This window comes from Lutra lutra, chromosome 17, assembly GCF_902655055.1.
Source record: "Lutra lutra chromosome 17, mLutLut1.2, whole genome shotgun sequence".
NCBI classification, from domain to species: domain Eukaryota; kingdom Metazoa; phylum Chordata; class Mammalia; order Carnivora; family Mustelidae; genus Lutra; species Lutra lutra.
Window position 1 is genome coordinate 57,303,079 of NC_062294.1, and position 14,764 is coordinate 57,317,842.

The window sequence follows — 14,764 nt, forward strand, 5'->3', positions numbered from 1 at the left end:
CAGACCTGTGCTCCCCCTCACCGAGGGCTGACCCTGCCTCATCGACAAAGCCCACTGTGGCCCCTTCATCTTCACCCTCAGCCTCACGCCACTCCTCCGCCTGGCAGTCAAGGCCCTTCGGCTGGGCCCCCAACCCAGGGCCCCCCTGCCTCACGCTCCCCCAGCCTTGGCACATGCTGTTCCCCCAACCTGTGCACACGCCCACCAGGCCAGAACCACGGCCGGCCTTCCAACAGAGGGATGTGCGTCCATCTACCTGCCGCTCACGGGAAGCTCTGGGCTAGGGCCCGGCCCCCAGGAGAGGCCGCTGGCCACCCACACGGCTACCATCTGCCGAGCAAAGACCAAACGTTCTCGTTCAGTAACGTACACGCCCCTCATAGAATTGCATAAACCCCACACAGCTCCTCATAAAGCTGCACACACCATTATCCCCATTTCAAAGGTGAGGAAACGGAGGCCCAGAGGGGTTCAGCAACCAGCCTGAGCTCACACAGCAAATCCATGGCCGAGCCAGGCTTCAGAGCCAAGATGCCATGCCATTCATCCCTTTACTCTGCATTATTCCAGCAACAATGCTGGGCTCAGCCAGTCCCCTGAGCCTGGGACAGTTAATCCTCATCCTTATCCCAAGGTGTGACTGAGCCTGGGGCCCTGCCTCTGCCCCAGACCCCATCCCCTCCCCACGACTCCTCTTCCTGCCGGTCACCGCTGGGGCAGAACAGGGGGGCCTCACTCAGCCGGCTGCAGAGACAGAGGGCACCTGAGACTCACGTCCTCCTGCTTCCGGGCCAGCTCCTCCAACAGACTCAGCACCTCTTCATCTGCCAGGTCACAGGGACGCTGGCCCTGGTGGAGGGGGAGGAGGGCGGAGGTGAGGGGGGTCCTCCCCACAATCCCTCCCCCACCAGCCCCCAGCCCCACCCCCGCCCCCAAGCCGCCTGGCCCTCACCGCGTGGGTCAGCGAGTCCATGCCCCCACCGTGCTCTGCCAGCAGGCGGCAGGCATCCTCCACACCCCAGTGGGCCGCCGCGTGCAGGGGGGTCCAGCCGTCCCCATCCCGGAGCTCCGGGTCATAGCCGGCCTGAAGGAGCAGCCTGGGGGCCAGGATGGCTGAGAGTCAAGGACCAAGATAGGGCTTCCACACCGAAGGCTGACACGTGGCTGGCGGCGCATGGCCCACGACAGCACTGACCCGTTCCCAGGCCCGTGGCCGAGAGCCCATGTGTGGGGCTGCCCCGCCGGCCAGCAGGCAGCCTCCAAAACACCGCTCCTGCAGGAGGGGGGCTGCTCTCTCGACCGTCGGCCCCCATCGTGGGACAGACAGCCCCAGAGCCGCTGAAAAGGCTGAGGCCCCAGAAGGAGCAGCCTCAGGGCGGTACTGCTCTAGGAACCAGCCCGCAGAGGGTGGCGGGTCCCAGCCACGGGGATACTGGCCACCAGGGACACTGGGCGGTGTCTGGAGATGCTGCTGGTTGTCCCAACCTGGGCGTGCGTGCCTGGGATGTTACCAACACCCTAGAGCATGGAGGGCGGCCCCGCAGCACAGGCTCATCTGATCCAAACGCCATGAGTGGGGAGGCTGAGGAAGCCTGGCTTCCGTGAGTCTGCGATCGTCGGCATCTCAGAGCACAGGACGTGCGGAAGGCACGGTTACGCTCAGGGCCACCGCGCACACAGCTGGCACCAGGCGCCGAGTCCGTGGGAGAGAGCCAGCGCACGGGAGGACAATGGGGGGTGTTATTTCACAAGGAGTTCCGAATGAAAGCGCCACGTACCCCACTGACCTCAACATTCACCTTCCCAGAGCTCACTCTCCTTACCGCACTGGGCACCTGCTACTTCCCCGAGGACGCCCCTTTGGCCCTCTGTCCCGGGGCGGGGTAGAGGGTCCCAAGTGGTCAGTCATCAGCTGTACCCAGGCCACAGCTCACACGCTCACTCCCCCACTGCCCTGTTTATATCCTTCTAGGCCAGAGGTGGTCAACCAGGGATGGCGCTGGCCCCCTGGGAACACTGGGCAATGGCCACACAGGGCCAGCTGTCATGACCGTGGTGGGGGTGTTCCCAGCACCCCGGGAGGCTGCTCAACCTTGTACGATGAACCTGGAGTCAGCCAGCCCCAGGTCCCCAGCGTGGCAACTGGCAGCCCTCCACGCACGCAAGGCCCTCTGATGTGGCCTGCTTCGCTGGTCACCTGTTTGGGGGCCACACATGGGTCCAGACCTGGCCCGTTTGCCCGTGGGTCCCCAGCCCTAGAAGACGGCCTGGCACACAGCAGGTGCTCTGTGAGTCGCCAAACAGCTGTCCGCCGCATGTCTCCACCCTGCCGTCCGTCTCCAAGGAGGAGACGGGCAGTTACGTGGTCCTACACATGCAATGGGTCCAGCTGTAAACAGAGCCATTCCGAGGGGCAGTAACGAAATGAGACTCAGAGAATATGTCTGCATCCAAAGCATTTCAGAGAGCAAGGCTGCCCCAAATATGGCCTCTCCTCCTGCTCGCGACAGTGCCGACTCCCGGCTGGACACACTGTCGCCTGGCTGCAGAGCAGTGTCCCAGTCTCCCCAGCAGCTGTGAGTGGCCAGGTGAGTCACTGGGATGGGGTAATGCCAGGCAAACGCCAAGTGGTCTGACAAATGGGGTGTGAGCCTTAAGTGTGTGTGTTCCTTCTGGCTTGCTCTTCTAAAGGGAAATGGACACTTGCTCCTCTCCCCCTTTCTTCCTTCATGCTGTCTGGGATGCAGATGCTATGGTAGGAGGTGAAGCAGCCACCTGAGACTCAGAGGTGGAAAACACGAGCAGAAGAGGGAAGGGCTGAGCACGTGCCGGGGCACGGCCATGTACAGTATCCCATCCCCCTCGCCAAAGGGACTAGCTCTGAGATGGGCAGGTGCCCACGGCAGCCCACGAGCATCAGACCCGATCTTTTGCGGCAAGTATGGAGGACAAAGCATTCTACCCTCAGAGCAGGTGAGCCACCAGGACACGAGCCTGGAGCTTCTAGGGGTCCTCTTAAGTGCCTCCCTAGAAGACCTGCCTGAAGTCCAAAACGGAAGTGAGCAGAGATGAGGGGTTCGTCTCTACTCCACTTTCAGACTAAAAATAAAGTACAAATCACAAAGAGAGAAGGGGAAGTTTGAGGATAAGAGCTGGAACCAACGACCCCGACAGAAAAGGGTGAGGCAGCCACGCGCGGATGAGGGCCAGCGGAGGACGGCAGCAAGGGAGCACGCACTGTAGAGTACACACAGCGTGAACACATACGCGCCAGATAACCCGGCTTTGAAATACAGAAATAAAGCCCACTGGAGCCATGATGGGGACAAGCAAAATCCACGAGCACAGTAGGACAGTTCAGGGGATGCCTGGCTGCCTCGACTGTAGAGCATGCAACTCTTCATCTCGGGGTTGCAAATCTGAGCCCCACGCTGGATGTGGAGATTTCGTAAAATCTTAAAAAAAAAAACAAAATCTAAACAAATGTTTTTTAGTAACTGGCAGAATAGGCAGACAGAAAAAAAATCACTAAGAACATAACGGATTTCAACCGTACAACTACAAGGCCAGCCTAACGGCCCACGGAGAACGCCGTACTTGACAGTGTGGCTCCTCTGCACCCCACACCTACTGCTGTCTCACGCAAACCTCAGAGGACCTCAGAAGTCTGCAGTCAGAGAGGACCCGCTGCCTGGCCACAGCGCAGGCGAGCCCAGAAAGGGGTAACGAAACACTGACCAGAAAATGCCACGCATCTGCACGAAATGGACGACACACTTCCAGATAATCCATGGGTCATGGAGGAAAGACTACAAGCTGGAAAATGTTTTAACTGAATGACAACGAAGAGGCTGGACGCCAGGAGTTGTGGACACAGCGAAGGCTGTGTGTACAGGGAAATACTCAGCCTACACCCCAACTTACAAAGCCCACAGGGAAGCGGAAGGGCGAGAAGGAACGGATGGGCCCAAGGCAAGGAGCAGGGAAAAGGGAGCGCCCTGCCAGCCCAGCTCACCTCATCACTTCGATGTAGCCCTTGGCGGCGGCCACGTGCAGGGCAGAGGCCCCCGTGCGGGGGTGCCGGGCCTCCGGCATGGCGCCCCCGTTCAGCCAGCACCTGGTGTCGTGAAGCAGCAACTCCTCCTCCGCCCGTTTGGCTGCCTCCACATCCACACCTGGGAGGACGAGAAGGGGCAGCGGGTGGGACGCACACCTCGGGCTCCCGCAGGCACAGGGCCGCGGCCCTGCCCTGTCCCTCTGTCTGCTCTGCTGGGACGCGAAGGACCTGGACTTCCCCACCAGGTCTCCAGGTCGCTGCTGGCGGGGGGAGAACAGGGATCGCAGGCCTCCTCCCGTTTCAACCGAAGTGTTACCTTTACCGGTATCTTTAAGTATAAAGCCTGGAGTTTACAGAGCGAACCTGCCGTCTGATGAAATGCGACTCCCCCAGCACGGCCCGTAAAATGCTTAGCCCTGCACCCCACGCACTTTGTCCCGACCACTTCCCCCGCCTGTGAGCGGGCTGCGCCAAGCCAAGGGTCCGTGTCACCGAGGCAGCGGCTGCTTTCCTCCCTGGGAGCCGCTCCCGCTCGCAGCTGCGCCGTCACCTGGGACAAGCAGTGAGGCCAACTGGCTTCTCTGTCGCTCAGGTTCACCCTTTCCTCTGGTTTCACGGGAAAGCCGTCCCGCACTCACGGATGCGGAAGGCGAGCGGCCACTTCACCCATCAGTGGATTTGGGGTCAAAAGAGGCAGCCTTGTCGAGGCTGGAACAGCGTCCGCCGACCGTCCCCGAGATCCGCAGTGTGCGCGGTGCAGCCCATCGAGACAGGACTCGGATACGGTCCTTCCCTCTCCCAGGGAACATTCCATCTGTCCCCCAAGTCCGTTGGCGTCTCTGCTTTTCCAGCTGGGGCTTCTCACGCTCTCCGAAGCACCGCACGGAGCCGGGCCGTCCTGCTCCGCAGCCATGGGCCGCATGCAGCGCCGGAGCTCTGGAACCACACTAGCCCGAGCTCGGAAGTGTCATGAACGTAAAGAACGCGCGGGATTTTGGCGGGGGGCAGGGGAGAGTGTGCAACGCACACCCATGAATAGATTTTTTTTTTCTTTTTTTTGGAAAGAGTGAGGTGAGCGTGAGCCGGGCGGAGGGGCAGAGGGAAAGGGAGAGAAAAATATCTCAAGCCAGCTGCACACCCAGCACGAGCCCATGGGGCCCGATCTCACCACCCCGAGATCAAGGCCTGAGCTGACACCGAGACTTGGGACACTTAACCAACTGAGCCCCCAGGCGCCCCTGCAGTTTTCTTTATACTGATTAATGCTAACATGATAACGTCTCAGACATATGGCCTTCAAGAAAACGTATCATTAAAATTAATTTTACCGGTTTCTTTTTACTTTTTTAACTGCACCTACTTAAAACATCTGTTCCGCCTGCGGCTCACACTGGCTTTCTGCTGGACAGCACGGCAAAGAGCAGCCACGGCCCCACCACTTGGGTTTGAAACACTCAAATACGACAGAGAGACACCTGTGGCCCCCGAGGTGACCACCGCCGCGGACGGGCTCCCGCACAGGCATCGCTTTATCCTTCCTCCGCATCCTTGCAAACCTCCTGCTCTAAGTCTCCACGCGGCATCCCAGAACCCGCGCCAGCAGCGGCAGAAAGCAGAGGCGACCTGGTGGCCCGGCTGCGCCACCTGCTGGCCCCTGGGCACTCGGGCCCGACCTCCTGTCCCAGCGCCTCAGGGTCTGGGCTTTGGTTCACAGGGACTCAGCTGTGGGCAGCCGCCCCAGGAATGTGTGCCCGGTGAGGCCCACCGGCAAGCCCAGCCAGGGTGGGGTAGGCGGGCGAGTGCTGGGCGCTATGGGACAGTCCCCGGCCACAAGTCCTTCAGGGGAGTCCCCCGCAGCCCTCTGACAGGGCCGTGGGCCTTACCTGCCAGGGAACGGGCGGGGCGGGGCTGGGGGCTTGCTGACCTTCCTTCAGCCTTCCGCATGTTCGTACACATCCCCTGCAATTTTGTGCTGAAGTCTGCCTGTTCACTGACGGAGCTCCTGACCGGGGCTGGCAAACCCGTTCGCTGTCTCACTGGTTTTGTTGTGGCCACGGCAAGATAAAGGTAACATAAAACGGGCCGATTTTGCTACTTTTAACTGTGCTACTCAGTGGCATTTAGATTTACAATGTGCAACCATCGACCCCCATTCCTTTTCCAGAACCTTCCCATCATCCCAAAAGGAAACCTCGTACCCGTGAAGCAGTCATTCCCTGTACCTCCCTCCCCGCAGCCCACAGATCTACTCCCTGTCACTAACCCTTGCCAAATGTGGAAGTCATCTGTGTTTATAAATAAAGCTTTATTGGAACACGGGCATGCCCACCAGTCACATATCGCCCCTGCTGTGATGGGGGAGCAGCCACAGGGGACAGTGGCAGCATGACAGGACCCCCCACGAAGCCTCCAATCCGTCCTGTGTGGCTCCTCACAGAGAAGGCTTGCCAGCCCGCTCAGTCCGTGCATTCACAGGTCACTCATTTATCCATTCTTGCTTTGGTGCAGACGCCCACCTCTCACGCCTGCTAACAACTAGGCGAGGGTTCTCATCCCAGGGTGGGAGGGCCAGTCAGGTGGCTTAGGAGTGGACCTGCCAGATACTCCCCTCCTGCCCAGTCCTGTGGGCAAAGTGTCTGGAGAGTGCTGTCTGCGCAGGTCCCTGAGGCCTGCCCTGTGGCCAGGCCGGGGGCAGCATGTGCAGCATGGCGGGCTGCTGCTGGCCTTGCGGCATCTACTCTCCTTCCTGTGTGACCTCCAACAAGACTGCGCCCATGGTAGGGCTCCATAACCGCCCCAGTGGCTGGCTCAGGGCTGGCTCAGACCGAGAGTGGCAGCTCAGACAACTGAGTTAAGTCTAGTTCTGGTTCAGCCGGAGTATCAGGCTGAGCTGTGCGAATCCGAGCCACGTACCCCACTGAGAGACTCTGTCTAAGAATGAGTTCAGTACACTGACTGGTTTGACGGTGTACCCCTGGATCAACCCTTGCCTGAAGCCTGCAAAATTCCTGAACTTCAGTTACACCGCCCGTAAATTACCTTTTTTTTTTTTTTGAAAACTGTGGTAAAAACACACACAAAAGTTACCATCTTAACCCCTTTTTAAACGTGCAGTTCAGTGGTATTAAGTGGTATTACGTATTCAGTTGGTATTACGTTCGCACTTTTACAACCTGAGAAACTGAAACCCAGTCCTCATTAAACAGCAACTCCCCATTTCCCCCTCCGCCAGCCCCTGGAACCCACTGTTCCTCTTTGTTTCCAGACGTGACTGCTTTAGCCCCGTTCCTCGGGTAAGCAGAACCAGCCGGTCTTTGTACTTTCTGCGTCTGACTTACCTCACTGAGCAGAACGTCCCTGCGGCTCATTCACGCTGTAGTGTGTCAGAACCTCTTGCCTTTTGGAGGCTGAATGCTACCCCCTCGTATGCACACACCACACACTGCTTATCTGTCTGTCCGCCGAGGGACACTTGGCTGGGCACGTAGCCAGGGTGCCGCAGCCGTAGGACGCCCCGTCGGCCCGAGCCAGGCTCCCACAGCGGCCGCGGCCAAGAACCCCCCGCACGCTACTTCTTGCCTCCACGCCGGAGCCACCTGGCCAAGGCCCATGTGGGGTTCAAGGCTAAGGTCCACAACGACGAGGCAGACACACAGCGCGTGTCTCCCGGAGTGACGCGCTGAGGAAGTCCCTGCCCAAAACGCAGACCTGAATCTGCGGGAGAAGCCGCCGCCCAACGCGGCCGCGGGACACACCACGGACACGAGGCCGCATGAGGAAGGCGAGGGGAGGACCGAGGGCAGGCGGGGTGCGGCCCCGTGAGGCTCCTGAACAGGAGGGGACCACAAGCAACAGCACAGCCTCAAGATCCCAAGACCCAGAGAGGAGTAACAATGTGACATCCCATGTCCTTGTTGGAGGAGACCCTGGCTCCCAGGGCAGGACGGGGTTACAGTCTGCAACGCGTTCTCGAGATGGCCGGGAGCAGAGAGGGAGGCAGCCGGGAAAGGAGAAAACGGGAACGGGGCAAGGGGAGCTATTTACGTAGAGTTGTGGGGGGGAGGCCGGGCGACTACAGATGTGCCAAAACGTGACAAGCCGATCGGTCTCTAGCGCGTGATTCCATCTGCACGAGACACCCACGATGGGCACGCGCGCGGGCACCGAGGGCTGAGAGGCCTCCCGGGGCCAGGGGCCGTGGGCTGAGGGTTCCTGTGGGGTTCCTGTGGGGTGACTGAAGCCCCCAGAGGAGGCAGCTGACAGACGCAGCACACTGGAAGCACCAGAGAACCTGCGGACGGCACACCTTCACAGAGAGCCGCCCGGGCCTCACACCTCGGCTCTACAGAGCGGCCGAGCCCCGGCAAAGCTCGGTCAGGGTCACGTGCGCACCCCGAGGCTGCCCCGGCCTTTCTCCAAGCTCAAAGCATCTCAGAGCAAGAAGCCAAGGAGCGGAGGGAAGCTCGGCTCGGCCTCAGCTTTGCCCACTATGTGCCCCCCGCCCCCGCCAAGCACAGCAGGGCACCCACCTCCACCTCCACGGGGCCGGCAGCCATCCTGCCCAAGCCCAGCCGGGGACCTGGGCGTCCCCTTCAACGGCCCGGTGCCTGCCGCACAACAGCCTCCCTGAAGCTGTCACGTGGCCCCCAGCCGCCCAGGCCCTGTGCTCACAGCAGTGCCCAGACCAGTGGCCCCCACCCGTGTCCTCTCCTTCCAGACCCATCACGCCACAGCCTTCCCCACACGCCCCACACGTCAGCGGGTCCCAGACGGCTGCTCTGGGGGGAGCACGTTCAGTCGTAAGCCCCTCTGAGAACTTGCTAGAAACAACACACCTTCTCTCTAGAAATACGAACGAAGCCATATGCAGAGTTTTGGGAGGCCCTGGGCCCCACATTAAAGACCACCAGGGTGCACTGACCCTGTGCATGAGATGACCAATCCCCCAGACCCCTGCACTGAACCCACGAGCCGACAATCTCACCTTCCTCACCTACTCAAGTGATGAGGTGACGACTGGGGTCACCACGCTGGGCTCTTATTCTGTGCCCGGCGGTGGTACAAGCACCATAGACGATCAGCCACTCCATGTCCCGAGCAAGGCTGGGGACACACTCACACGCCCACTGCCCAGGAAAGGAAGCGGAAGCACAGAGAGTCCGACAATCCCGGGACGAGCAGAGGCCGGCCGCGGAGCCCCGGCTGTCCGCTCCCGGGGGCCCACCTCGGAAGGCAATCTCCGCCTTCAGCAGCCCCTCCATGGCGTCCGACTCGGCCAAGTCCAGGGGCAGGTCCCCGTCGCTGTTGACAGCGGCAATGTTGGCCCCGTGGCTCAGGAGGTACCTGGGGGCAGGGGCGGGGTGGGAAGGTCAGGGCTGAGGGGCTGAGTTCCGGGCCCCAGGGGATCCCACGTTCCCTCCCCTGCCTCACCTGGCGATGTCCAGATAGCCACAGGAGGCAGCCACGTGCAGGGGCGTCCAGCCCTCGTTGTCCGCCTGGTTCACTGTGGCCCCCTGCTCCACCAGGAAGCGCACCACCTCCAGGTTCTCGTCGATGCAGGCCTGGGGCGCAAGAGGCACAGCTGTCAGTCCCTGCCTGGCCCACACACTGTGTGCCCAGCAAGGCAGGACACCCATAGGGGCCGCAAGACAGATCCAGGGGACAAGCAGTTGTGACACTCAAGGGAAAGACCCTGGTGTCGCTGGGACAGAGCCTGGAAGGCACCAGCCCGACCCCTGGAACGACCCAGCTCCCAAAGACACCCCTGGCTTCCCAAAGTTAGGTCATCTGGGCATCTGGAGCTCAGCAGGGACCATGACAGCAGGACACCCAAATCCCTGTGAGCACAAACTAGATAAAGAGAGACTTTCCTCCAGGTGCAGAAATCCCGAAAGATGCTTTGTCAGATACAATGTACCCCAGTCACCACCAACAGGACAGGGCTTCCGGTAATGGACCCCTCCTCCCTGACCCAGCAGTCCAGGCCCCCAGCCTCCTCTATCAGAACCAGGAGTCCAGACCCCCAGCCCCTCCTCCCTCAGACAGGGGAGTCCAGGCCCACAGCCCCTCCTCCATCAGACCCAGGAGTCCATGCCCACAACCCTTCTCCCTCAGACCCAGGAGTCCAGGCCCCCAGCCCCTCCTCCCTCAGACCCTGGAGTCCAGGCCCCCCAGCCCCTCCTCCCTCAGACCCAGGAGTCCTGGTCCCCCAGCTCCTCCTCCATCAGACCCAGGAGTCCAGGCCCCCAGCCCCTCCTCCCTCAGACCCTGGAGTCCAGGCCCCCCAGCCCCTCCTCCCTCAGACCCTGGAGTCCAGGCCCCCCAGCTCTCCCCTCCCTCAAATCCAGGAGTGTAGGACCCCAGCTCCTCCTCCCACAGGCCCAGGAGATACACTCTAGGAACTGACCATGGCCCTGACTTATACCCTGAGGGGAGAGGCTAGGCCCCTGGGGATGGTAAAGTCACCAAGTCCCTGGGAACGTGGGGCAGAATGAGAGTCCTGGACAAGACTCCTCAAGGGGTACAGACGGCTGCGTGTGCCTGTTCCCAGAGCGTGAGCCCAGACGTAGCTCCCACGCACTGAGGACCCACTACGCATGGAGCACTGCTCCAAGAGGTCCTCACTTGGGAAGATCCTCCCTGATCTTCTGCTGTCAGGGCTCTGCACGGCGGAGGAAGAAATCAGTCTCAGAGAGACAAGAGCCCTGGCCCAAGCAGGCACAGCAAGTGGGGACAGAGAAGGGATTTACGGCCCAGGGCACGTGCAAACACGGGGTGGGAGCTGGGACCTGAGCTGGGTCAAGGAAAGGGGTGGGCCTGGAGTCCTGAGTTCTCAGGATAAATTAACCCCCCAACTCCCTCACCTCTCCAAAACCGCCCATCTGGAGAAGGGAGAGCAGGCCATGAGGGCCAAGAGCATGAAGTCATGGAAACTCAGGCCGTGAAAGGGGGGCCACACGTGCCCTGGGAACGGGATGAACTCGGCTCCGTTTATTTCTACTCGGTTGTCATGGTGATGGGGGGGTGTTAAGGAGGGAGATGGGCCTTTCCCTTTCAAGGACCTGGCCAGGCACAGGAATCCATGTGAAAGATGCCCGAGGCCTGGGCACCAGGGATTCAAGAATCCAGATGACAGCCCCCCCGCACCCCCCTAGACCCAGAAGTCCAAGCCCCTCCCCCACCCAGACCCAAGAGTCCCTGCTGCCACCCTCCCTATTCAGACCTAAGAACTGCAGCTCCCAGTCTCCTACTCCACACGGCAGAGCCAGCCACTAACGCACAAGGCGATTCTGCGGAGAGGGGACAGTACAGGAGCCTTCTCAAGTGGTCAGCGAGCCCACCTGAAGCAAGCACCCTGCTCTGAGAACTCCCAGGCCACAACCAGGGCCGGGGGCTGATGCCCCGGGACCCACTCCAGGGAGGATTCAGAAAAGAAATCACAGTCCCAGGACTCACCCAGACGAGGCCCAGGAGCGCGGGACAGGGCATGCCTAAGACCTGGGACTTTCACTGCAAAAACCAGACCAGCCTCGTGCAAACCACCATGAGCTGGTCACCCCACCCCAGGCCTGACCCAACCCCAGCTCGCCTGCTTGCTGGCCATGTGACCTGAGGCGGGAACTTCCCCTCTCTGAGCCTCCAAAGCCCTAACCCTTCAGGCCTCCTACAAAGTGAGTTTACCAGGTACCTGCCTGGAGTGGGAGAAAGATCTCACCTGAGAAGGCAGCCTGCTAGGCAAGCTCAGAGTGGCCTTTTGCAAGGGTCCAGGCCCAGGGATGCCACAGAAGGGGGGTTCAGCCTGAAGAGCCGGACCAAGAGCCCCTGAGGCAAAGTCCAGGCGAGCCGAGGCATGGATGATGGCGAAGGGGGACACGGGAGCCTGACGCCCTCCTCCTGGACTTGCCAAGTCCTCTGAGAACTTACAAGGTCTTAGGGAAGCAGGACTGTTCTCTGGGTGGAAGAAAATTTCCCAGAGACCACGAGGGACTCTGTAGGGGACAGGCCTGGGGGGTTGGGAAAGAGAAAAAGGGGGCGGCCTGGCACTTAGACCAGGCGGCAGCAACTCCCCAGCTGAACGCCTACGCCACTTCCTGAAGGGATTTCCACACATACGAGCTCCCTCCTTCTCCAGAGCCCAGCCAGGGAGGGACCCACCGCTAGCCCTGCTGCACGGGAGAGGAAACTGAGGCAGAGAATGGACAGTAAAGCAAAGCCACAAAGCTGAGCAACAGAGGTTAGAACTTAGGGCCAGTTCTGCTCCTCCTCAACCGCTCCTCTCCTCTTTGTGGAGACCTGAGAAGTGGGCTTCTTCCAACATCCCTGCGTCCCCCATCGACCTTTCCTTCCCAGGGTCTGCTCTGGCTCCATCCATTACTGAACCCTGTGGGTTCTGGCACGGAGGAGAGGGCTGAGGACTGGCCCGGGAAGAAGACGGTCTCAGGGATCACACAGGGGCCGGAGACTCTTCCGTGACCAGTCCTGTCCCCAGTGGTCCCACTGTGGGGGAACAGATAAATGCACCCAGAACCAGAGAGACTCCTGGAGCACAAGGCGGCCCTGCTTCTGGGCCACAGATACACTGGAGGCAACACTCGGGGAGTCCTGGAAAGGCACGGGGGCCAGCTTGTGGAGGAAAGGACCAGCAGGGTTCTAGAAGCCTTGCGGAGGTGACATGACGAGAGCCAGAGAGATCACAGTCTATGGGAAAGAAGCCGCCCAAATCCCCAAGAGAAGGCATCGGGCAGGGAAAGCAAGACGACCGAGGACAGAGAGGTGGGTGCTCTGAGGTTCCCCAGAAAAAGGCCAAGGATACAGGCCTAGCCAAGGGAAGGGGCGTGAGGACGACTTGGTGCCCGGAGAAGGACAAACATCCCCCACACTAGGCCTACTGTGGGAGACAGGTGGCACAGCCTCCGGAAAGAAAGTGCAGTCGGCGTCAGGGTGGAAACAGGACGAGGTGACCCAGACAAGGAAGCGAAGCCTAGCAGAAAGCGGCCCAAGAAAGAGCATCCTCCCCCAGACTCAGAGGGCACTGTCCGAGGCTGGGAAGGAACAGGGAAGGAGCACGAAGCCGAGAGCTGCCGCACAGAAGATCCGGGCCTAGCCAAGGCGGAGGCTCAGGCCAGGGACCAGCGCAGGAAGCCCGGGGGGCGCCCGAGCGAGAGGACCCTGCTGCTCGGTGACAGTGGTACCTGCCTGGAAAGGGGCAACGGGGGCCGGGGGGGGGGGGGCACCAAACTCCTACAGCGCGCTCGGGGTCGGGAGAAGGCGGCGCGCAGCGACAACCACGGGGCCGGCGGCACCGACCAGACCGAGGCTGTCAGCAGGGGCTCGCGTCCGGAGAGTGGGCGGCGCAGGGTGGCAAAGACCCGGCCCGCTGAGGAGGCTCAAGACTAGAGGCGGCGAGCTCCAGCGGGTGGAGCGGGAGAGGGGGCGCAGACCAGGGCGGCAACCGCGACTCAGGCTGGGGGCACGCTCGAGGGGGCTCGGACCCAGGGCGCTGACCTGGTGCAGGGCGCTGATGCCGTCGGCGTTGGTGGAGTCGAGCACGGCGCGGGCGGGCGGCGGGGCGGCGGGGTCGAGCTCGGCGCCGGGGCCGGGGTCCGCCGCGCGCAGCATCAGGCGCGCCTCGTCCAGGTCGCCGCCGGCGCAGGCCGCCAGGAACTCGGCGGCGCGCTCGAAGCGCACGGTGCGGGCGCGCCGCTCCCCGGGGCCCGGCTCGGCGCCCGCCCGCGCCCCCCACTGCCGCAGCTGCTCCCGCCGCCGCTCCCGGGCCGCGGCCGCGGCCGCCCCCGGGCCCGCCCCCGGGCCGTCCTCGCCGGACATCGCGCCGCCCGCCCGCCCGGTGAGCGAGCGAGCGAGCGCCGAGCCCCGAGGAGGAGCTGCCCCCGCCGCCGCCGCCGCCCGCCCGGGGCCGCCGGGAACTGCCGCTGGCCCCGCGCCGCCGGAGGATCTGTCTGCCTCCGCCCGGCGCGTTGACGTCAGGACGCCGCCGCGGGGCGCGCTGGGAAATGGAGTCCGCAAGCGGAAGTTGCTCCTGGCAACCGTCCGGCCTCGCTCCGCCCCGGGGCACGCTGGGAAGTCCGCCGCTTCCCGGCTCCCAGGTGACGGGGCGGGAGCCTCGGGAAACGCAGTGCTCGGTCCCACGGGGCCCGGGAGCCGGGAAAGCTATAACGCCCATTTCCCCACGTGACTCTTTACTGTGGGCCCTTGGGGGACATGTGGCTTCTTCCCGGCGCCAGAGTGGGGCCCGAGAGTACGCGACCCATGAATGGAGGGATACCCGAGGTCACGGAACACGCCGGGGCGCCCCGCGACCCAGAGAGCCTTCGGGACAACCCGAGTCCCAGCCTCCCCGGGTGACTGAGGTCATGATGGGAGACAAAGTGGGCAGAGGTCACGGCCTACGGCCCGCAGCCCCAACGCTCGCCGGGAAATGTAGTCCTCACAGCCCGCCCCTGGAGGCGCGGTGGGTCCTAGGCAGAACCCCAAGCACCGGAAAAACCAGGCCCAAGGGCAAGAGAAGTCCAGAGTCCCTCATGGTAACCCTTGGATCACATCGGTAAAGGTGCCGAAGGGGCGGGGTCCACAATGATAGCGCCCCTCGAGCCTTCAGGCGTCGACCCCTCTCCTGCTTGCTCTCTTGGACGTGGGTACGCTGGGAAATGTAGTCCAGGCTCTATTTCCTCGCAAGCCATGCTGGGATTT

General features: G+C 62.1%; 1 protein-coding gene across 7 annotated transcripts in view; it reads right to left on the bottom strand.

Moving 5' to 3' along the window:
* The window catches only part of PPP1R12C (protein phosphatase 1 regulatory subunit 12C), a 23,690-nt gene extending 9,793 nt beyond the window's left edge, over positions 1-13,897 (bottom strand). For all 7 annotated transcript variants that reach the window (XR_007123869.1, XM_047711123.1, XM_047711119.1 and 4 more), the window contains exons 1-6: positions 13,562-13,897; positions 9,488-9,618; positions 9,282-9,400; positions 4,016-4,175; positions 953-1,097; positions 775-849 (exon numbers count right to left, since the gene is read on the bottom strand). Coding sequence is in view for 6 of the 7 variants with exons in the window: in XM_047711123.1 (XP_047567079.1) it covers positions 775-849; positions 953-1,097; positions 4,016-4,175; positions 9,282-9,400; positions 9,488-9,618; positions 13,562-13,882 (951 nt within the window). In the remaining variant the exon portion in view is untranslated. The remainder of the gene's footprint in view (positions 1-774; positions 850-952; positions 1,098-4,015; positions 4,176-9,281; positions 9,401-9,487; positions 9,619-13,561) is intronic.
* Between the last annotated feature and the right edge of the window lie 867 nt (positions 13,898-14,764).